This window comes from Babylonia areolata, chromosome 19, assembly GCF_041734735.1.
Source record: "Babylonia areolata isolate BAREFJ2019XMU chromosome 19, ASM4173473v1, whole genome shotgun sequence".
NCBI lineage: Eukaryota > Metazoa > Mollusca > Gastropoda > Neogastropoda > Buccinidae > Babylonia > Babylonia areolata.
In genome coordinates this window covers 43,123,413-43,148,842 of record NC_134894.1, presented here as the reverse complement: position 1 = coordinate 43,148,842, position 25,430 = coordinate 43,123,413, and the positions used below count along the sequence as shown (strand labels likewise).

The 25,430-nt window shown below is 42.8% G+C and overlaps 1 protein-coding gene across 1 annotated transcript; it reads right to left on the bottom strand.

Moving 5' to 3' along the window:
* LOC143294318 (uncharacterized) lies at window positions 1–25,430 on the bottom strand. The gene is made up of 9 exons (XM_076605764.1): window positions 25,262–25,430; window positions 20,841–21,045; window positions 19,329–19,549; window positions 13,191–13,254; window positions 10,244–12,073; window positions 8,909–9,120; window positions 7,031–7,277; window positions 2,118–2,264; window positions 1–1,082 (listed from the first exon to the last, which is right to left on the bottom strand). The coding sequence occupies exons 2-9, from the start codon at window positions 20,916–20,918 to the stop codon at window positions 957–959; spliced, it is 2,925 nt and encodes a 974-aa protein (XP_076461879.1). The 5' UTR covers window positions 20,919–21,045; window positions 25,262–25,430; the 3' UTR covers window positions 1–956.

Here is a 25,430-nt window from a genome sequence, read left to right as displayed (position 1 = left end):
GGTGGGGGGGAGGAGTGGTGGGGCAAGGATGTAGTGGTTGGTTGAAGAGGGAAGAAAGAAAGACACTTACGAACCTCAACAAAAATGAGAACTGAATGAGAATTACTGGATTATTTTGTTGTTGCTTTTTTTTTTTTTTTAATTCATTTTTTAAATTTTCAATCTCTCCGTTTCCACCCATCCTTGACCTACCATTCTGCTAGTAATGATTCTCCAAAACTGTGCCAACTCGATGTTCCGAAGTCAGTTTTCAAAAACTTGAATTAACACATACACTAATGTCAAATCAATTCAAATCAAACAGAGGAAAAAAAAGAAAAAAGAAAAAAAAGTAAACTTCCTTTGGCTGATCAGCTGGCCGGCCAGCAAAATGACTCCAGTGAGGAACATAATGTTACATGATTCATAATCTGTGGAGATAAGGCATACATTGTCAGCAATCATTTACATGCATGTATCAATGTACATATATATCAGCTTAGCAGATGCCATCTATCTACTTATACACACATCCGCTATCCCTCATCCCCCCTCCCCACCCCTTGCAGTATACATTAATTACTGTCAACAACATCAGAAGTTGTAATAATACACAGACAATGCTCTAGTCTGCGCCAAAAGGGAATTCAAATGTATTTTCAATAATAACATAGTTATGTTTTCAAGCTGTTTTATGGTCCTTGTGAAAAACTGTTCCACATCACATGTGATATACTCACGCCCCATTCTAACAATCTTCATTTTGTGTGGCATGTGGTCCTTGCATAAAGTGGTCCATTGTCACAAGATACAGTCATAACACATCCCCCTGTTCCCCTCCCACCCCCCAGACCCACCCCCACAAGCCTACACATGCTCTGCATGTAAAACAGTTCTGTATCACATGTCATCTTTTGAGCGATTTCTCTTCTTGAACAGCCTTTGTGTTGAAACGTTTTACACAACTGCAATCGTCATCACTGCACTATGTAGTTTTTATAGTTCTTGATCTTTTTTAATTGTTTTTTCAGTTCTGTGATGTAGTCAGATGGCTGCACGACAATGGTGATTTCTCGACCCACCGCGTTCAGGCGATGCTCGATCTGGAAACAGAAATAATACTGTTGGCTTTAGTTCTATTGTCTGCCAAGCATTTACACACATAGTAATATTCTGCATGCATGATGCATACACGCTTGCAAATTATACAACTCAGACAGAACAAACAAACAAACAAACAATCTTTAGTGCTATAAAACTGCTCAGCCCATTCAGCAATGCATTGTAAATGAACAACTGAGAGAGCGAGAGACAGAGAAAGACAGACAAAGAGAATGAAAGAGACATACACCATAAGATGCAACATACAATAAAAGATAAAAGGTCTCAGACTTTTACGTTCATTGGGCAATGAATTCATGTCCATCGTGTCTTGGGGTCCACATAGGAAGGCAGGGCCAATTCCTTTCCTTTTGCTGTTTTTACTTCTCCCAAGTCAGATACCCAATGACACCTGGGTGGAGTGGGGAAGGTTGGTGTAAAGTGCCTTCCAAAGACACAACACCTACCGAAATGGGGCTTTGAACCCTGAAAACTGGTGAACATTGCATCAGAAGTCCAATGCCTAACCAATTCTGCCATGCATTTCTAACATACACAAGAGCAACAGAGAAAAAAAAAAGAGAAAAGAAACAAAAACAAAATACAAGAGCAATCAAAAAAAAAAAAAAAAAAAGGAAGAAAATATATATATGTGCCAATCATTTGAAGATCACATAACGCTAATTTGTCCATCTTTATAAATAACACACAGACAAGGGATTGTGCATGAATGGCCTATTTATGTTTTTGTCTTTTGTTGTTGTTTTTTTACTTTTTTTTGGCCACTGAAAAAAGATATGTGTAGAGCACCTAAAAAACAAACAAACAAAAAACAATCTCTATTAGCTTCAGTTCTGTCATTTGAAATAAAATCAACAGTCAGACTTCATTTTGCCATCAACAGACAAAGTACTACTTTGTCAGCTTTGGTCATGTTACCTGGAGATATGTATTTGTCATTCAGCATTAAAACTTTTTTTTTTTTCTTCAGTAGAATGTTACCAAGGACTACTCTCCCACATCAGCTCACCACTGACCTCATTATCTTTGAAAAACAGGTTGAGGTGTCGACTGTTGATTTCCGTCAGGACCCAGTTGACACGGCTCGGAGAGCTTTGAACCCCTGCAGCGTGAAGGGGCAGACCGTTCTCTGCTGCTAACCCATTGGGATCCACATACAGAATCTGAAAGAAAGAAAGAAGAATCTACAACTTACCAGCACATCTTCCCAAAGAAAATGGAAGAAAAAATAAGTTGTATGGAAATACGTTTTGTCAAACACAACACTGTTACTCTCCAGGAGTGGTGTTCTATGGATCAACGTACAGAATCTGAAAGGAAAGTAGAGGAATCTACAACTTACCACCATGTCTTCCAAAGAAAAAACAGAAGGTGTAAGAAATATGGTTTTTGTCAAATGCAATACTGTTCTCTTCACAACTGGTGTTCTATGGATCAAAGTACATAATGAGAAAGGAAAGTAGAAGAATCTACAACTTACCACCACATCTCCCAAAGAAAACAAAATGAAAAAAAAAAAAGTTGTAAGGAATACTGTCCACCTGACAAATGAGAATGAAAAGTAAGGAATGTTTTTTTGTCAAATGCAACACTGTTCTCTCCAGAACTGGTGTTCTATGGATCCATGAACAGAATCTGAAAGGAAAAAAGAAGAATATACAACTTACCACAATGTCTTCCAAAGAAAATTAGGAAAAAAAAAAAAGTTGTGAGGAATATGTTTTTTGTCAAATGCAACACTGTTCTCTTCACAACTGGTGTTCTATGGATCAAAGTACATAATGAGAAAGGAAAGTAGAAGAATCTACAACTTAGCACCACATCTCCCAAAGAAAACAAAATGATAAAAAAAAAAAAGTTGTAAGGAATACTGTCCACCTGACAAATGAGAATGAAAAGTAAGGAATGTTTTTTTGTCAAATGCAACACTGTTCTCTCCAGAACTGGTGTTCTATGGATCCATGAACAGAATCTGAAAGGAAAAAAGAAGAATATACAACTTACCACAATGTCTTCCAAAGAAAATTAAGAAAAAAAAAAAGTTGTGAGGAATATGTTTTTTGTCAAATGCAACACTGTTCTCTTCACAACTGCTGTTCTATGGATCAAAGTACATAATCAGGAAGGAAAGTAGAAGAATCTACAACTTACCACCACATCTCCCAAAGAAAACAAAATGAAAAAAAAAAAGAAGTTGTAAGGAATACTGTCAACCTGACAAATGAGAATGAAAAGTAAGGAATGTTTTTTTGTCAAATGCAACACTGTTCTCTCCAGAACTGGTGTTCTATGGATCCATGAACAGAATCTGAAAGGAAAAAAGAAGAATATACAACTTACCACAATGTCTTCCAAAGAAAATTAAGAAAAAAAAAAAGTTGTGAGGAATATGTTTTTTGTCAAATGCAACACTGTTCTCTTCACAACTGCTGTTCTATGGATCAAAGTACATAATCAGGAAGGAAAGTAGAAGAATCTACAACTTACCACCACATCTCCCAAAGAAAACAAAATGAAAAAAAAAAAAGAAGTTGTAAGGAATACTGTCAACCTGACAAATGAGAATGAAAAGTAAGGAATGTTTTTTTGTCAAATGCAACACTGTTCTCTCCAGAACTGGTGTTCTATGGATCCATGAACAGAATCTGAAAGGAAAGAAGAAGAATATACAACTTACCACAATGTCTTCCAAAGAAAAATAAGAAAAAGTTGTGACAAATATGTTTTGTCAAACGCAACACTGTTCACTCCAGGATTTTTGTTCATTGTATTTGTCAATAAAGACATACACAGTGAACAATACGATTAAACTTTATAAACAACTGTTAAGATAAAGAAGTAATAAAGAAAAGGATACAAAACAAAATCATCACTAAACAGAATGAAAAAAAAAAGAAAAAAAAAAGACGTAATGATTAAACAGATAATAAAAGACCAAAATGAATCTACAACTCAAAAAGACCTATCACACTAAAACCAAAGCAAATCTACATACAGTTACAATGAAGGAAACAGACAAAAAGATATCTATTGTATTGTGTGCATTATATTTTTGTCACAACAGATTTCTCTGTGTGACATTCAGGCTGACTCTTACCCAGGGCGAAACGAACTGCCACAGTGCAGAACCACCCAATTTCCCCCCCCCCCCCCCTTTTTTTTTTCCTGTCTGCAGTTGTATTTGTTTTACTATCAAAGTGGAATTTTTCTGTAGAATTTTTCCAGGGACAACTCATTGATTCCAGCACCTGAGCATTGCTCCCGAGTCAAGATCTGTCTCATTAAAACGAGTTTCATGTTCCTACATATGAAAAAAAAAAAATCGCAAAGGAAGGGAACTAACTCTTGCAGTGTTTCCAAGACTTATGGAAACGTAATTTGTATGAAAAACAGTGTATTTTCTGCATTTTTCCCCACATCAGTATGGCATGGAAGCCACCTGAGGCTGTAAACTCCCCTGGGGTGAAAGGGTTAACAGATATTAACACAAGTGGATACCTTTAGTCAGAGACCAAACTCAAACCACTTGAGTAACAGTCATTGGCGATTCATTGGGGCTGTTGTTTGGGGTGGTCTCCACTCTTGGAGGGACGCTCACTCAGTCTGGCTCCACGACTTCGCCATTATTGTCGTTAGTAAGGGGCTTAGTAGGTGGTGTCCTAAGTACGTTAAATCAGAACAGCATCACTGAACACCACCAAAGTGACTCAGCTGCAGTGCAGGGTCTCCTCTGGTGTGTGGCCTCCTGGTGACCTAACATCGATGGTTCCCTGTGAACTGCCAACGCTGGAACTGGGGCGGACGAACCTGGTGTGGCCGTGTATGGGGGAATCTAAATGAGCGGCGTGGGAGTAATGCCATTGAAACGGTGCAGATGATGGGGCAGCAAAGAACAAAACAAAACAAAAAAAACCCAACAGTCACTGGCACAACACCCTGCCTGCCTGGGTAGGGACAACTGAGAGCTGTGTTTAGGAACTTTCTTCTTCTTCTGCGTTCACTCGTATGCACACGAGTGGGCTTTTACGTGTATGACCGTTCTTTACCCCGCCATGTAGGCAGCCATACTCCGTTTTTCGGGGGTGTGCATGCTGGGTATGTTCTTGTTTCCATAACCCACCGAACGCTGACATGGATTACAGGATCTTTAACGTGCGTATTTGATCTTCTGCTTGCATATACACACGAAGGCGGTTCAGGCACTAGCAGGTCTGCACATATGTTGACCTGGGAGATCGTAAAAATCTCAACCCTTTACCCACCAGGCGCCGCCACCGTGATTCAAACCCGGGACCCTCAGATTGACAGTCCAACGCTTTAACCACTCGGCTATTGCGCCGGTCATTTTTAGGAACTCATCACTTTGTTTCCTGTGTCATTCAGTTAGGCTTCTGTCATGTGCATGCACACACATGAATGTTAAGAGTGGATTTTTCTTTTGAATACTGCCACGGACAGCCCTTTTGTTGGGGGTTCATTTTGGCAAACGCTAGGTGTACTTAACTATGTCTCACTAGTTCTAGCGCTAAGCGCATGCTGTACACAGGACCTCTGTCTACTGTCTCATCTGAATGACTAGTGTCTGGACTACCACTCAAAGTCTAGTGGAGGGGGGGAAATTCTGGCGAATGTGGGATCCTGTGCGTTCGTATTCTCTTGCTTCCTAGGATAGGTGCGTAAACCGTAGGCCAGTACTCCACTCTGCTCAACTCACAATTCCCCCCATCCCCCAGGACTTGCTTCAGTGGTTCCCTCATTACACTCAATGCCAGTGGTCTACACCTGTGCCACGAGTCCGACAGCAAGCATTATTATTAACATCATTGTCATTATTATATACAACCCCCCCCCCCCCGCCCCCCCCCAATGCTTACGTCAGTGGTCCATATCTACTGTTGAATGTGCATTGAAGCATAGGATAAGCGCTGTGTAAAAGCCCATTTCTGTTATCATTATTATCATCATTAATATTTTTCACTACTATTAGTACAATCATCATTATTATTCTTAGCATTACTAATATTACTGTTATCGTAACATCATCATCATAAGTACTGCTATCATTATACTCGTAATTATCATCATTACTGTTTTTACTATTATCATATATATCATAGTATTATGTACATTGCCCCTTACTGGTATTATTATACTCATAATCATTATCATTACTGTAATCACTATTATTTTGATATTATATTATCATGTACACCACCCCATGGCAAGCATTATCATTATTATCATCATTATCATTAGTGTTATAAGTATTATCCACATCATTCTTATCAGTCTTATTATTATTCTTATTAACATTACCATTATCATTATTATTACCATTACTTTTATTATCATTTTCACCCCCCGAAAGGCTTGCTTCAGCTGTTCTAGTCTTATTACATTTCTTTTTATCATTACCATTATTATTCTTATTACTTTTATAATATACACCCCTCAAGGCTTACTTCAGCTGTTCTAGTCTTATTCTTCTTTTTATCATTACCATTATGATCATTCTTTTCATCATATACACCCCACAAGGCTTACAAAACTGCCCCTTCCTATCTCTGCGGCTGCCTTCACCTCTACACTCCATCTCGCTCACTATGATCGGCTTCGGATCCACTCTGTTTACGCATACCCAGATTCAAACACTCGACTGCTGGCCGCCGTTCTTTCTCTGTCTCTGGCCCTTGCAATTGGAATGAACTTCCTCTTTTGCTTCGTCAAGTCTCCACACTCAGCTCTTTCAAGTCTGGCCTTAAAACCCACCTCTTCCCAAAATAGCCTCCCTTCCCTGCCTCTTCCTTGTCTTCAGTTTCTCCAGTTTTAGAGTTATGCATTCGTGTGACTGACTGGTGCGAAAGCGCTTTGATTTGTCTCTGCACAAGATTCAGCGCTATATAAATACCATTATTATTATTATTATTACTTCAGCGGTTCCGCCGTTGCGCTTGATGCCGATGCTCTGTCCCTCTGCCACGCGTCGGATGGCGAGCACCCGGGCGTGAGGTGTGCGCTTCACCAGCATCTCCACCAGGTCCACCGGTGGGTGCTTCAGCATCTTCTGGGCCATGGTCGCCGATGTGATCTTGACATTGCACACCGAGATCAGCTGGTCGCCAATGTGGAACTTGCCGTGCAGGCTGGGGAAGTCCTTCTGATTCCAGCCCACGATGCTGAAGCATGAAAAGACGAGTCTTCATTTTTGTTGTTGTTGTTGTTGTTGTTTTTTTTCAGTTCAAAGCCTAAGATATAACATGGTAAGCAGTCACAGTCACTTGCTTAATTTTTGGATATGTTTTGGAAACAGAAAAGATGTTTAGCAGGTCAGACAAAGCCAACTCTTCCTTGAAAGGGGGAGAAGGGTGGGGGGATCAGACAGAAAGAATGGGAAGCAGAAAGCCTTACTGCTGTGCTGTTGTTCCCCAGTTATGTGGTCTCATTTGAAAATGTTCTCACTAGGTCTAGCTTCCAGACTTTGTGATTATTTAGAAGAAAATAAAGAATAAAGTCTGCAGCCTCAAGAGAACCACCAAAATCCTGCCACCTAATATCAAGAAAAATGAAAACAAACACAAAATACAGTTCTTTAAAAATACAACTGATTAAAATCACTCCTGCTGCTTGTCTAATATAGGTTTGTGATTGCCCGTTCCTAAACTTTCATCTCATTTGTAACAAAGAAGAATTGCTTTTCAATGAATTCTCACAAAACTTATCGACCCATAACTTGTCCTAAGTTCTTTTAACCCATTTAACACTGGGGAGTTTTACAGATCTGGCAGGCTTCCATGCCACCCCAGAAAATATACTGTTTTTTCTCCAAATTATGTGTGGACACATCCGGAAATACTGCCCTGTGAGGCACAGAGGCAATCTTTAGACACTATGTAGTTATTTAGCTTCTTATACCTGCTACGCATGTTGCTAGGTATGTAGTTTTTACTTGGTGGAATGACAAACAGACGCTTCAAAGGGGTGTCAATCATCATAAAAGTCAAATCAAATCAATACCCGAGAATAAGCAATCTAAAGACTCCACATAGTTATTCAGCTTCTTATGTCTGCCACGCATATTTGTAAGTATGTAATTTTTACTTGGTGGAATGACAAACAGGCCCTTCAGAGGGGCCTCAAAAATCATATAAGTCAATTCAAATCAGGTCAATACCCAAGAATCTAGTCATATAGCTTCTTATGTCTGCCATTCATATTGTTAAGTATATAGTTTTTACCTGATGGAATGACTAACACTTGAACAAGCCCTTTAGAGGGGCCTTAAACATCATACAAGTCAATTCAAGTCAAGTCAATACCCAAGAATAAGCAATCTATAGACTCTACATAGTCATTTAGCTTCTTATGTCTGCCAGACATGTTGCTAAGTACATAGTTGTACCTGATGGAATGACAAACAGGCCCTTCAGAGGGGCCTCAAACATCATACAAGTCAAATCAAGTCAAGTCAATACCCAAGAATAAGCAATCTATAGACCGCACATAGTCATTTAGCTTCTCATTTCTGCCATGCATATTGCTATGTATATAGTTTTTACTTGGTGGAATGACAACAGGCCTCAGAGGGGCCTCAAAACATCATACAAGTCGAATCAAGTCAAATCACATCAATACCCAAGAATAAGCAATCTATAGACCCCACATAGTCATTTAGCTTCTCCTTTCTGCCATGCATATTGCTATGTATATAGTTTTTACTTGGTGGAAAGACAAACAGGTCCTTCAGAGGGGCCTCAAACGTTGTACAAGTCAAGCCAAAAATCAAGTCAACACAATGCAAAACACCTACCACACGGCATCAGCGCAGTCGACCAGAGCGATGCCCTGCGAGGCACGGAGACTGACAGTGACCGTGACGCCCGGAAGATCCATCTCCTGGCGAAGGATGTCTGCCTGACTCTTCTTCAGCGAGATCACCGACTGCATGCTATGCGTCCGGTCCAGCCGCATGCGCTGACGCAGGTGGTTCTCGGTAGCCGAGCTGTCCCCGTTGCCAAAGCTCTGTGACAGGAGTGTGGAGAGGAGTTTTGTTATTGTATTGTATTGTATTGTATTGTACTGTATTGTATTACTCATTTTTGTCACAACAGGTTTCTCTGTGTGAAATTCGGGCTGCTCTCCCCAGGAAGAGCGCGTTGCTACATTGAGAGCGTCACCCATTTTCTTTTTCTTTTTTCCTGCACGCAGTTTTTTTTTCAATATTTTGTTTTCCTTTCCAAGGGGATTTTTCAACAGAATTTTGCCAGGGACAACGCTTTTGTTGCCATGGGTTCATTTGCATGCGCTAAGTGCATGCTGCACATGGGACCTCGGTTTATTGTCTCATCTGAATGACTAGCATCCAGACCACCACCCAAGGTCTAGTGGAGGGGGAGAAAATACTGGCGACTCTGTCGGGATTTGAACCAGTGTGCTCAGATTTTCTCGCTTCCTAGGCGGACGCAATACCTCTAGGCCATCACTCCACATGTTAATTGCCCTCTTACACATACTGGTGACTGTAAACATTTTTGAGGGTAAAGTGTCAGTTTCACATCTGAATGTTATGAAATGAATGCTGATTACCTAAAGGCAGCTGTCAGTCATTGGCTCTACCCAGGTAGGCAGCCTGTTGTGAAAATGACTCATGTGTTTGTAAAGCACTTAGAGTTCGGTCTCTGACCGAAGACAGGCACTGTTGTAAGTCAGTAATACTAATACTAATAATGATAATAATAACAACGATAATAATGATAATAATAATAATAACAGTAATGAGTGTGTGTTTGCACATCTGTTTGTATGTATATGAGTGTATGTTTATGTGTGTGTGTGTGTGTGTGTGTGTGTGTGTGTGTGTGTGCAAACATCTGTGTGCAAGTGTGTGTATGTGTACAACCAATGAGATCTGATCTAAACTGCCTGCTTAATATTCCCAGACCAATATCTTCAAAACAAAGCGGAATGGTCAATCAGCTTTCACATCTGTCACTCCTTCTCTCCAGAATTCAATGCCAGGGAATGGAAAAAGAGATGCAGAACCCTACTCTCCCTTTACACTCTTTTTTCAGAAACATCCACATGATTCACATCATCACATCACCTCAACAAGCTTTGGCATCACTCAGTGGACACCAGCGCCTACCTGTTGCCGTGTAAGAGAGGTGGAACCGCAGAAGCTCTCAGACATGCTGGCTGGGAGAGGGTCCTCAGACTCTGTGGCTGACGTAAACGACGCCACCATACTCATGGGCCTCTGCCCTCGCACGCTCTGCGTCATGCGGGCTGGCAAGGGTGGGGGCTGGCTGATGCTGTCCGTGGTCTGTGACTGACCACCCCGGCGTGGAGGAGGCAGCGGCGGAATATCTGGCAACATCACTGAGTTTGGGAACTGCTCGTCCTGCTCTGCCTTGGTGACCGGCTGGGAGGTCCTGACAGTCCTGCGTCGCGGGATGGGTCGGTACGTGCTGTTTTCTGTGACAGGGGAGGCTGCTGCCGCTGTGTGGTTTGGGGATCCTTCGCCAGAGCTGTCCCCCTTCCACTGGGACAGAGAGTCCTGCCTCGGGGGCAGTGGGGGCACAGAGTCTGTGGCGAAGAGTGTGGATGCATCTGCGGCGCTGGCATACATGCAGTCCATAACCGCATCATTGCTATCATCTGGAACAGGGGGTAGTTCAGCTGCAGGGCGATTCTGGCCAGAAGTGGAGGTGATTTTGATCACGGTAACGTCATGCAATAAGTCTTTATCACCATCATCATCACCGTCACAGTTTTCACTCTCTTTCGATGAGGTCATGGCATCGTCAGCACTGTGGGCTGGGAAAGGGGCATAGAAATTGCCTGCATCTTCAATTCCATCTTGATCATTTTCCGATGCTGTGGAGCTGCTCACTGCTTCAGGGCCACCAAGGTCTGAATGGTGAAGGCCACTCACAGACAGGGGGGTGAGGTCAGACTCCCCCCCACTGAGGGGAGTGGACGGTCCTGAGCTGCCTGTGGACTCTGCCACACTGTCTTTGCCAGCAGCTGGTGTCAAGGCCACCCTAGGGACAGACTTCTTGTTCACCTTGGTGTACTCTGTGTTCTCAGCATTCTCATTCTGCTGTGGTCGATCTGCTGTTTTCCTCGCAGACCAGACAGTGTTCAGGTCTGAGTAACCATCATCCAGCTCCACAGAAATGTCCCCTCCCATCTCCCTAGACACCCCTGCACCACCCGAGGCACCGGATGAAGACACACCTGATTTAGGTGGCAACACCGCAAACCGGGCTGAGGGGACCGGCGTTTTCCGGTTGATGTCCCAGAATGCACCGCTGATGAAATCTGAGGAATAGGAATCCTCATCTTCACTGTCACTGCTGTTGTTGCGGGTGGCTTCTGTTGTTGCGCTGGAAGCGTCAGTCGGAGGAGACAGTGGAGGCACCGGGGGAAGACTTCTCTCCTGCACGCTGCTGCTGCCAATGGCCACCGCCCCAGGCCGTCCGGGGGGCAAGGGGGGTGGCTTGTCTGCTGCAGAAGCGTTTCTGTTAGGCGGACGCCATCGTGGCAGCGGCGGAGGGATGCTGGAAGGGCGTGGGCCTGAGGCAGGAGGGGGAGAGAGGGGCACGGACACGTGAGGGCTAGGGGGCGCACTACTGCAGGACCCCATCTCCGAGGGAGACTTTGACCTTCCACCCCCTTTCTGGAGGGGGGGTGGGAGAGTGGGTGGCACGGAGCCAGCGGCAGGTTCGGACAGCATCCTAGGAACAGGGACTGGTGGGAGGGATGCTGGGAGGGGTGGGGGGACCTGTGGACGAGGGGGGAGGGGGACGGGAGGTGCCTGGAAGGCAGGTGCTCCTCCGACAGCCCCGAGTTCCTCCTCGTCGGGCAGTTGGTTGTTTTCCTCACTGTCATCCTCGTCCATCCTGATCGTTGACCGCCCCACGACGTTGACCACCGCTGGGCAGACAGTGTAGATGTGTTCCGACTGTTCGTTCTGGAATCAGTGACAGTTTTGGTTGATGTTAGTTTGTTCTGGTAAAGTGAGTGACACTTGTTATCTTTTGTTGTTGTTGTTGCAATTTTACTTTGTTTTGGTAAAGTGACATATGCTTGTAATCTTTTTTTGTTGTTGTTGTTATTGCAGTGTTACTTTGTTTTGGTAAGTTAGTGACATACGCTTGTAATCTTTTCACTCTGAAAACAATGACAGCCTTTTTTCTTTTGTTGTTGTTGTTGCAGTGTTACTTTGTTTTTGGTCAAGTGAGGGGCATACACTTGCAGACCCCCTAAACCCTCTTTTTACGATCTGCTTGTAAAGTGAGTGGCATATGCTTAACATGTCCCCTTCTTTTCAAAATCTTTTAGTTTTTTTGGTAAAGGGAGCAACAGACACTTGTAAACCCCCACCCCTCTTTTTGGTAAAGGGAGTGACTTTCACTCGTCAACCCCCACCCCTCTTTCTACAATCTTTTGGGAAAAGTGAAAGGCATACGCTTGCACAGCCCTCTTTCACCATCTTTTTGGTAAAGCCAGAGACATTTGCTTGTAAGCCCCTCACACCCACTTCCCCTTTCACAATGCATCAGTGTTTATCATAAGAATAAAGCAAAAGATACCAAAAAATGTACTGTGTAACGTGTGATTTACTTACTGATCCACTCTTGTGTCTGCTGTTATTTCAAGAGGGCCTGACCATCATGAGTTCATTTATCAATTCTCTTGAGAAAATTCTTATTAGTGTTCTTCAAGTTACCTCCTCAGTAACAACTGTTTTCAGTTTTGTTTCGTCTATCACAGGCAGTCAAAACAAAGTTTACACATTTACACATGCATACACACACACACATGCAAACCAACACAAATATATATACCTACAAAAACACCCACCCACACACATGTACGCACACTCACACCCACCCACCCACCCACCCACACACACATGTACAAACATACAGACACACACGTATACACGCACATGCACAAACACACACACACACATGCATACACACAAACACACTCACACACACACACACACACATGCACACACACACTCACACACGCGCACACACACACAAAAACACATCTGACGAAAAAAATGATCAATTCCTGACCCTCAAAATACCAAGGCTGTTGAGTGTGCGTTCCAACGTATTGCACCAATCCACCATATGCTCCCTGCACAGAAAAAGAAAAAAAAATGAAAGTAGCAGAAAACAATAAATGCCCCTATTGTAAAGATTTGGTAGATTACATTGACAACTTCTGGAAGTATACTGAACAAAAACTACTAACAGAAACAAGTGTCCACTTGAAACTGTCAGCATCAGATATCCTGTTTGCGATTGAAAATTCACCACATCTAAAAGGAAATTATGCATATATCAATAATATAATCTTAGTGAGTAAAATGTGTGTAAGTATCTATAAAAAGACCAAATCAGTCTTTCCCTTACAGGTTATTTTTTAACAAGAATTTGAAACAAGACGAATTCATGCGGAAAAAAAACAACCCACCTCCATCTACAAAAAACGTCAAATGATCGAATGAGAAGTGAGAAAGAGACAAACATGCACACAGAAAGCATAGCAGAGCATGAACTCCCACCCCCCCACCCTCTCAACCCCTCCCCCACCCCCCAGACAAACCAAACAATCTTCCAACACTTAAGTTTTGCAACATGATTGTCCATATACAAAGAAACAGACAGACATAGAATTGTGTATGAATAAGGTGAAAAAAACAACAACACTGATTCCAAGTTTTGTACACTTAATTGTATGACTTGTACATTTTCCTTCCATATTATTATAACAAGCCCAAAATCAGTAAATGAAAAGTCGTATTTACTCCATAAATGCTATTGATTACTTTGACATTGTGTGATTTATATACAAAATAAAACGGTGGTCGACCCAAGAAAGTCCGGGTAAAAAAAAATATTAAAAAAAAGCAAGCATGAAAATCCATGTTTACATCCACTTGCGCTACAGTCAGACAACACCGACATACACAAACCTACAGCAAAACAAATAGATAAATAGATAAAAAAAATAAAATAAAGAACAAAGGTCCCATAGCCTTTATTGGCCACTGGGACAGTGAATCCATATTCACTGTCTACGGCTCACCATGGGAAGATGAGTATTATTAGTATTAGTATTTCTTTTTATCACAACAGATTCCTCTGTGTGAAATTCGGGCTGCTCTCCCCACGGAGAGCGCGTCGCTACACTACAGCGCCACCCATTTTTTTGTATTTTTTCCTGCGTGCAGTTTTATTTGTTTTTTCTATCGAAGTGGATTTTTCTACAGAATTTTGCCAGGAACAACTCTTTTGTTGCCGTGGGTTCTTTTACGTGCGCTAAATGCATGCTACACACGGGACCTCAGTTTATTGTCTCATCCAAATGACTAGCGTCCAGACCACCACTCAAGGTCTAGTGGAGGGGGAGGAAATATCGGCAGCTGAGCCGTGATTCAAACCAGCACGCTCAGATTCTCTCGCTTCCTAGGCGGACGCGTTACCTCTAGGCCATCACTCCACTGTGAGGCCCAATCCGCTCCTTCCGCTACTTTAACCGTCCCCAGCCAGTCAGGTAATCACTCATACCTGGAAGGAGTGGGGGAAATCAAAGTTAAAGTGCCTTTTCCCAAGGACACAGCGCCATACCGAAACGGCGGGGCTTTGACACCTCGATCACTGGTGAATACCGGATCAAAAGTCCAATGCCTGCCTGAATGATTCTGCCACACAAACCCCGGCAGTAAGGCTCACAACAATCAGTTACACACCTGACAGGTTGTGGCAAAAAAAAAACGCCAAGTGATGGTCGTCTGTGTCTGTGATTCAAGGTTCAAATCTCTTGGTCCCTTTTTTTTAATTTTTCTTCCTTTTTTTTTTCTTCTTCTTTTTTTTTTTTGATGAGGGAAGATGTGATAAAAGTGAAAATATCATGCATACACACTGATGTGTAAACTGATGGTAAAGTGATGTGCAAATTCATTCTATTTTCATGCGTTTGTTTTGTTGTCTGGTTTTAAAGTGTTATATCTTTGTACTCCCCCCCCCCCCATGGTGATGAAAAACAAAAACAAAAAAAAACACCCTACTATCACCACCCCCTTTATTATGTGCATGTTAAAAACTCTGCACTCCATATCTGCTTTTGGTGAATTATGGGACATAAATACAGACCCTGTTTGGGGAAAAAAAATTTTTCTTTTTCGTTTCACCATTTTTCAGTAGCGTTTCCCTCCCACCATTCATCCCATGTCAGACGGGTGCAATAGCCGAGTGGTTAAAGCGTTGGACTGTCAATCTGAGGGTCCCGGGTTCGAATCACGGTGACGGCGCCTGGTGGGTAAAGGGTGGAGATTTTTACGATCTCCCAGGTCAACATGTGTGCAGACCTGCTAGAGCCTGAACCCCCTTCGTGTATATATGCAAGCAGAAGATCAAATACGCACGTTAAAGATCCTGTAATCCATGTCAGCGTTCGGTGGATTATGGAAACAAGAACATACCCAGCATGCACACCCCCGAAAACGGAGTATGGCTGCCTACATGGCGGGGTAAAAACGGTCATACACGTAAAAGCCCACTGGTGTGCATACGAGTGAACGCGGAAGAAGAAGAAGAGGATCCCATGTCCCCTCTACACGGCCACACCCAGGTTTGTTTGTAAAGGAAACTGGCTGCCTGAGTCAATATGAATACTGTGTACATGTACACGCTTGAATGTGCGTTGTTTTGAGCTAGTGTGTGGACATGAAGTTTCACTTTCAGTTTCAGTAGCTCAAGGAGGTGTCACTGCATTTGGACAAATCCATATGCACTACACCACATCTGCCAAACAGATGCCTGATCAGCAGCGTAACCCGACGCGCTTAGTCAGGCCTTGAGAAAAAAAAAAGATAAATACTTAAAAAAAGAACTACTACTACTAATAATAATATGTATAAGGCACAAAAACTTGATGAAGTCAACTATAAGTGTACAAAAAAACCCCCAAAAAACATGAAGATGAGTGTGCATGTGAGTGTGTGTGTGTGTGTGTGTGTGTGTGTGTGTGTGTATACGTGCGTGCGTGCTAGCGTTAACACACACACACCCCCAAAAAAATAAGGTCGGTAATTGTGGGGCGCTGAGATTGAGAACCAGAAAACCTCCCTCATCAAAACTCCGCATTCATATAGCTGTGGTGAAAAGAAAAAAACAACAACAACAAAACAAACAAAAAAAAAGACAAAAAAAAAAAAAAAAAAATCAACAATACCAAAGAACCGAAGCAGAACTGGAAGGGATACATACATATATATATACATATATCTATCTATGAAAATGTTTTCCCTCGCTTGTCAGATTACACTACAAGTACGGCCTGCTCACATTCACATCAGCAGGCTTATCATTCTCAAACACACCACAGCATAAAGTTTTATCTGCGGGGCTGAACAAGAGCAAGAGCACTGTGACACAACTTAAAGCAAATACTTAAAGAATTTCCTTCCCTCTTCACATCCCACCATACACATCTTTCTTGAGTTTGGCGATACAACCACCTTTGGCAATTGCTAGGGGTTGATCCTATTTCAAGGCTATTTCTCTGACAGTGGCACTGAAAGCTGGCCACCTTGTGTGCAAAACTCAGGCCTGCGGTGAGGAAAACTTTGTGCACAGCTTATCTAATTAGTAGGCAAGCAGTAGGAAGTGTGTCAGAAACTTTCTGAAAAGATTTTTTTTTTCCTTGCTGGTATGTTTTGCTTCAAGCTGTTCAACAAACAGCAGGATATACCAGGATGTGTGTACGTGTGTGTGTGTGTGTGATAGAGAGAGTGAAAGAGAGTGTGTGTGTAAGCATCTGTTGTGTGCTGTGTGTGTGTGTGTGTGTGTGTGCAGTGTTCTGTATGCAGGTGTGCTCTCTGTGCATGTGCAGGCCTCTGTGTGTGTGTGTGTGTGTGTGTGTGTGTGTGTGTGTGTCTGTGTGTGTATCTGTGTGATGAGTGTGTGTTTATGTGTGTGCATGTGTGTAAGACAGCATGCATCTGTTTATATGCACATTCAGAGAAATGAGCATTCCACTGATATTTCATTCTTTCTGGCTACAGTTCAGAAGATATCAGTAAGATCCAGTGGGAAGATGGTGAACAAAAATGATGCACATACAACACACACACACACACACACACAGAGACACACACATACATATTTCCTCTCTCTCTTTTACTCTCTCTCATACCGCAAACACACATAAATACACACACATTCATACCAACACACACACACACACACACATTCATACCAACACACACACACACTCTCTCTCTCTTTCTCACTTCTCCCACTCTCTCTCTGTCATACCAACACACGCACACACACACACATGCACACACAAACACACACACTCTCTCTCTCTTTCTCATACCGCACTCACTCACTCACACACACATACGCACACACACACACACACACACACACACACACACACACATACACACACACACACACACACACACACTCTCTCTCTCCTTCTCATACCACACACACACACACACACACACACACACACACACACACACACACACACAAATACGAACACACACATGCACATGCACTCATACCAACACACACACATACACACACAGACACACACACACACTCACACACACACAAGCACGCACAAACACAAACAATACCAACCTAACATAACACGGCCATGCCCAGTTTGGAGGTTTTTCAACTGACAAACAACTTCAAAGATTTCCAGTGATGAGGTTTACACAAACAGCCACACCAACACTTCCCCTCCCAATGCCCACAAATGCATCACATGAACCGGCAAAGCTGCCCTCATGACTAATGTGTCCCTTTCCCCTCATCGGTCATACATGTAAAGTCTGCTGGACTTTGCCATAGATCAAAGGTGACATCCAGTGCAGACAGTAGCCTGCACATCGGTCTTCTCTACTCTACAGATGGGGGCATCGACAGCGTGCATGGTTTCATCTGTAACCAGCACGCTAGCTCTCTCACACACACACACACACACACACATAAATGTGTACAGACCTACAGGGACAGGATGACTGTGAGAATGCACACCACAGTATATACATGTATGCACAGACATGAGACACACACACACAGAAATACACTTACAGCGCAAACACACACACACACACACACACACACACACATGAACACACTCACATACACAATGGAGTTCACAAATACATGTAAACACACACACACACACACACACATGTACACACACACACACACACACAAGGAAAATAATAATAAACTGCACAGGAAGGTACACAGAAAAATAGCACAGTTTCTTATTCACGCAGCATAAAAGTCGACACATGACACACACACATATCACCACCATCACCACCACCACCACTACTGCCACACTCAGACATACTGGCATTCATAACTCACACATACACACCCCTCCCTCCCGCCCCCACTCAACCAGCTTATCAGGGCAGACGTGACAGAGGTGAAGGTGTTTTCAGTGGCCGACACCAACCCCAACAACCCCCGCCCCCCCCCCAACCACACCCACACACATACAGAACACCTGGTCATGGTGATCAATTCTATTGCCCCTCCCCCTTTCCTTCCACTGTCCCCCCTTCACACACAGATAGAATACTTGGTAGTGGAAATCAGTTCTACATACATCCCCCCTCTCCCCGCACACACACACACACACACACACCCAAACCCACTCATACACGGACAGGATACCTCGTCAAGACAATCAGTTTTATTCAACCACTTCACCCTAACCCTCCCCTACCCACCCACCAACCCCTCTACCACTACCCACATACAGACAGCTACACATCCATACACACACACACACACACACACACACATACATACATATCCACAACCATAAACACACACACACACACATATCCACACCCATACCCACACACACCCATACATATCCATACCCATACACACCCACACACAAGACACCCACACACCCACACACTCCCCACAGCCTTACACCAACACAGATTCCCCCACCCACACACACACAAACACCCATACACACCCACACACAGACACCCATACATACCCACACTCATACCCATACACCACCCACCACACAGACACCCACACACTCCCACATCCTTACACCAACACATCCTTCCCCAAACCCATCCACACACCAACACCCCCCACACACACACCCACGCCACAACACACCCAACCCAAACACAATACCTGTCAGGGGGGATCAGCTCTATCAGCTCGTCGGGGCAGACGATGGTGAAGGGGAAGTTCTTGGCCTTGGTGGACATGGTGCGGCTGATGGAGGTGCAGACGGAGAGGTCATAGGACACAGAGGAGCCGCCGGAGAACACGTCCACATCGCGCTCATACTGCTCCAGGAAGGGGACACGATTGCGCACCACCAGCACGTACCACTTTCGGGGCGTGATTTTCTGAGAGGGTAATTGTACCTCTATATTCACCTTTCAGGGTAGTTGTACTCCTATTCACTTCAGATATTTACCTTTCGTTCTCCACCCTCCATCTATGCTGCCCCTCCACCCCCCCCCCCCCCCCATTCCCCAGAACTCATCATTCAACTCCATCCTCCTCTCCTCCATTTTAAATCAAAACACACAACTATGAACTATGATAATTTGTACTTTCAACAAAATGTCTACAACCACCAGTATTTGTGATGGGACAGTGAACAAAATTATTTCTCTTCCTCCTTCATAGGAGGAGAATGGTGCAGCGAAGCATAGGGGGGTCTGGAGTAAGTAGAGCAAAGTTCTGGAGCAAACGCTGAGAGAGAGAGAGAGAGAGAGAGAGAGAGAGAGAGAGAGAGAGAGAGAGAGATTAAAGAAAACATTTTTGTGTGTGTGTTAAAGTGTGTAAAAATTAAATGTTTTACTATCAAAGATTCTTTACTTGAATTTTGCCAGGGTCAGCTCTTCTGTTTCTGTTGGCTCTTTCATGTGTCAGCTTTACATTCAAACTTGGTTTATCATCTCTTCCGAATGACTAACAAGCACCCAGACCATCACTTAGGATCTGATGGAGGAAAATCTTGATCCGTATAAGGGATCTGAACTTAGGCAATTTACCACTTCGCCACTGGCATCACACTGTACTGTACTGATGTACTCTCTTCCTGGGGACAGCAGCATGAATTTCAATAAGTACAAAGAAATCTGTCGCAACAAAAACTAATACAATTTGAAACAATAAAATGCAATGTAATACAGTACAATACAACATAATACAATACAATACAACACAATACAATGTAACAACATATAACACAAAAAAATACAGTATCATAACACTTTTTCTTCGTTCGTGGGCTGCAACTCCCACATTCACTCATATACATGTACATGAGTGGGCTTTTACATGTATGACCGTTTTAACCCCGCCATGTAGGCAGCCATACTCCGTTTTTTGGGGGGTGCATGCTGGGTATATTCTTGTTTCCATAACCCACTGAACGCTGACATGGATTACAGGATCTTTAACATCCGTTGATCTTCTGCTTGCATATACACATGAAGGGGGTTCAGGCACTAGCAGGTCTGCACATATGTTGACCTGGGAGATCGGAAAAATCTCCATCTTTTACCCACCAGGCGCAATTACCGATATTCGAACCTGGGACCCTCAGATTGAAACTCCAATGCTTTAACCACTCAGGTACTGTGCCAGTCTATATCATAATACAACTCAATACAAACATAATCTGACCTCAATAATGCCTGAGAACACCCCTCCCTCGACGGAATTGCCCTTCTTCAGGTAGCCTTGTTTGATCACATTCTCCATGGTCGCTCAGCGGTGCTCACGGCCCTGAAGGAGGGTGATGATGACAGCAACCCTTCTGGCGTTAGACTAAAGACAGCACTTTGTTCCGTTCACTTCTCGCCTGGTTCTGCAGGCACCATGTCCATTCCTGCCACGACACATCGATAGATGATGAATTATCGTTATTGCTGTTGTTGTTCATCATGGCCCAGTCAACTGCAATGGGGCCACTTCAGGGCTGAAAACACTTGTCAGTTGGTATATACATATGTGTGCGTGTGTGTGTGTGTGTGTGTGTGTGTTGTGTGTGTGTGTGTGTGTGTGTGTGTGTGTGTGTGTTGACAGAGAAAGAGAGAGAGAGAGAGATGGATATACAGATATATACAGATCTTTGTGTGTGTGTGTGTGTGTGTGTGTGTGTGTGTGTGTGTGTGTGTGTGTTTGTGTGAGTGTGTGTGTGGTTGTATTATGCTATACCATTTTATATTGTATTACCGGTATATCATACAGCATTGTATCTCTCTCTCTGTTTCTTTCTTTTTTTTTTCTTTTTTTTTTTTGAAATATCACCACACATAGAATATAGTATGTAATCAGAATATATATATATTTATATCTACATGAACACACATACATGGGTCAGTCTGTTCATAGTGATACATACAACCCATCTCAGTTAAAATTGTGGTGGCTCACAGTATCATATGCATCTGGCTCCTCACTGCGCACATTTGTGGCCAGGAAGTTGGCGATTAGCCTGGTGATGACAGCACAAGCGACAGTCACTGATACTACAGTGACATTTTTTCTGGCTTGAGTGTGAGTGTGTGTGTGTGTGTGTGTGTGTGTGTGTGTGTTTGTGTGTGAGTGTGTGTGTCTGTCTGTGTGTGTGTGTGTGTGTGTGTGTGTGTGTGTGTGTGTGTGTGTGTGTGTGTGTGTGTGTGTGTGTGTGTGTGTGATCTATAACGTCACTATCAGTTTTGATGGCTGGAGTTTAAAACTGTGTGGCCAGCCACTTAATTGGAGAACTCTGGACTTGTCACTAACAAGTGAGAGTGTGGAGCCTGTGCTTCATATTCTAAATGCCTTTAGATATATGATTGTATACATACATGCATGGGGCAAAACTGCTGATTGATGTACATCTCTCATCAGGACCAATATTTGAAACAATAAGCCAACATTCCGAAACAACCCGGGCCCAGGAAGTAATTTACCACTGCATGGGGGCAAGTGTCCTTAGTTAACACATCAGTGAAAGGCTTTCTCTGTGTGTGTGTGTGTGTGTGTGTGTATGTGTGTGCGTGTGTGTGTGTTTGTGTGTGCATGTGTGTGTGTTTGTGTGCGTGCGTGCGTGTGTGTGTGTGTGTGTGTGTGTGTGTGTGTGTGTGTGTGTGTGTGTGTGTGTGTGTGTGTGTGTGTGTGTGTGTGCGCGCGCGTGTGTGCGTGTGTGTGTGCATGTGTGTGTGTGTGTTTGCGTGTGTGTGTGTGTGTGTGTGTGTGTGTGTGTGTGTGTGTGTGTGTGTGTGTGTATGTGTGTGTGGGGGGGGGTGGAGGGGTGGGGTGGGGGGGTGTCTGTCTGTCTGTCTGTGTGCATGATTCAAGTTTGAAATGGAATCCAACTGTTTGACTTCCCTTTCACCTATTAGAGAGAGACACTTTGACACTCTGACTCTTTACTGTCATTATGTCATTAGCTTAACAACCCATGCGACAGGGGTGGGGTGGGGTGGGGGGGTTACAGGGGGAAGTTACAATGTCGTTTCATCCAATCAATTGAAAAGTAAAACAAAACAAAAACAAAACTGATGCACCTAATATTACAAAGGTTATATTAATAAACAACAGCCAACAACTTACACACACACAAAAATAACAACATCAACATCATCATCAGACTGACCATCCAAATACCAATTCTGTCTGCTTCTATTTTGACCCTCAAAATAATCATTTTGGAAACCATTAATGTTTTCACATGTTTTGTATTAACAGGCATTTTGATCATTTATTTTCTTTTTCAGATTATCTACTGCCTCTGAGAAATATTTTGCAACTGAGAGGATAATATTTTCGTCATTTGATGTTAAGACACTGACTAGGTCTTTCCTCTTTGCTGCAGCTGTTTTAAAGAGTGTACAGTTTTCCCGAACCTCCTCATATCCTTTGCAACTGAACATGAAATGTATCTCATCTTCTTTACCTTCACCACACATTGGACAAGGAGATGTTGTTAATCCACCTGTCTCAAATCATCTTTTATTAGCATTCAGCCTGACTGTTCTCAATCTAAATCTAGCAAGATTGACTCTGTGCCACCTGTTTGTTATGACTGAAATATATCTTTCTGTCTGAAATGCTGCCTTGAAAGAAAAGAACCAGCTATATTTATCATTACTTTGCATTTTTCCATGCCAATTTTGTTTATAGCACGCTATCAATCTATCTTTAAATTCTGAGTGAGAGAGAGAAAAAGAGAGAGAGAAAGAGAGAGAGAGAGAGAGACAGAGAGAGACACAGAGAGAATTAACTCTTTTTCCTTATTCATGGTGCAGATGAGCAAAATCCAGAAATGCAGTTCTTCATGGAAATTTCTGTTAGTTAAACTGACTGGCATAATTCAATAATTTTCCTGTTGTTAGTAATGCCAATGGCCCTCTGTGTGATGCACATAAATAGCATGACCTCAGAAGTTAACATCAATAACGATGTTATTCATACATTTGTCATTTTGTGAGTGTTAGCCATGTGGTTAGAACACTAGACTTTCAGTCTACAGGTCATACGTTTGACCCCAGCAGTGCCTACATGGTGGGTTTAAACTAAGAGTGGACATTTTTCTGATCTCCCGTGCCAACAAATGTGCAATTCTGCCAGCCAGTGCCTGACCCCCCTTCATGAGTACACATATATGCAGAAGATAAAATAAACATAAGTATATTAGAAATCCTGTGAATCATCTCATCTCAAGACTTGTTTATTGTCTATACAGCTACACAGACCTGTACAAAAATTCACTGTTTGACATAAACAAAAATATTATAAAATACACATTAACTGAAGCTGAGTCAGTATCTAAATGAAGACAAAATAACACACACACACACACACACACACACACACACACACAACCACCACACACACACACACACACACACACACACACACACACACACACACACACTCACTCACTCACTCACACTATTCTCCTCCTCCAATCTCTAATCCAAATGTCAGAGTTCTGTGAACTATGGAACCACAGGTATACCCAAAATACTTTTTATGCACCCCAACTACAGCATGAAACATAGGCAAGCTGATGTTGTTCAAGTAATAGAAGGACCTATTCTTCTTCAACTAAGCAAACAACATCAATATTCTGATAATTCTGTTGTAATTGTGAGGTTGAGAAGCAGCTCACTATGGGGTAAAATGGAGATAGAGACAAGTGAATTAGGGACAGGAGGTCAGAGATGGTGTAGGGTAGTAGAATGTTTTTTTTCCAGCAATTCTGAAAATGACAGGGAAAATACCCTTGTGTTAAGAGAGCAGGGTGGGAAAGAGAGAATGTAGGTAAAGCGGGGAGGGAAATGAGCAGTGATGTGGTTGGAGAAAGTCCAGGGCCTCAACCCTCACTGCAAACCTGCCTTCTGGGCTACAATGCGTTGTGACACATGGGAAAATGCACCCTTATATATTTCTCTACTCAATCCTGTTGTTGGATAATGTACTATTTGGGTTATATGTCATGATAGATGTTCTGCAAAGCTTATGTTGATTCTCACAATAAATCAAGGGTGCATCCTACAAGTCTAAGTCCATGGGACTTCTGCAAAGAACTTCTCCAGCAGTGTTTGTTAAGACATGAAATTTATACAAATGTGTCTGATGGACAGAAAACATAGTCTACTACTCATACCGTTGATAATCACTGTGTGTTGTGTGTTCAAACTCCCTATTAGTATTACAGGTGAAATCAAATCATGTTAATTTCTGCTAGCCAAACTGAAATGGGGCCATTTCAGGGCCGTTACAGTGAAGGGTTCAAATCTACATCTCATCAAAACATATCGCAGTTTAAAAAAATAATAATAATAAAACAGAGCACCAGGAACATCACTAATCGTATCCCCTAGTTATCCCTGGTTTGCTTTCTAAATTAAATTTTACCAGCTGTGTTGCACAGCAGATCGAAAATGTAAACAGACACTGCAAAAACAAACTGTTTGTCTCAGTGTGTGCTGTCTCTAACCAGGAAGTTTAACAAAACACGGGATCCATGCTAGTCCACGTTGTCAAAAACTGTCAGGGTTTAGTGTTGACCAGATCACGTCTTCTGCAAGCTCTTGACTTTGGTTACCTACCGTTTCTGAACATGCGATTGGAAACGAGTTGACCTGTTGAATCAATGACTTGCCGTCTCAAAAGCAAACCAGTTCACCTCTAAGTCGGTTGAACACACAGCTGCTCCAGTCCCGAATGCACATACAACACACGACACTCGTATTTCACTATCAACTATTTTTGTGCAGA

Coding starts and splice junctions, on each gene's coding strand:
- LOC143294318 (XM_076605764.1), bottom strand. CDS start 20,918: ATGGAGAATGTGATCAAACAAGGCTACCTGAAGAAGGGCAATTCCGTC. Junction 13,255..19,328: donor GAGCTGATCCCCCCTGACAG/GTATTGTGTTTG, acceptor TTTTCTGTGCAG/GGAGCATATGGTGGATTGGT. Junction 12,074..13,190: donor ACAGCCTTGGTATTTTGAGG/GTCAGGAATTGA, acceptor CACTGATTCCAG/AACGAACAGTCGGAACACAT.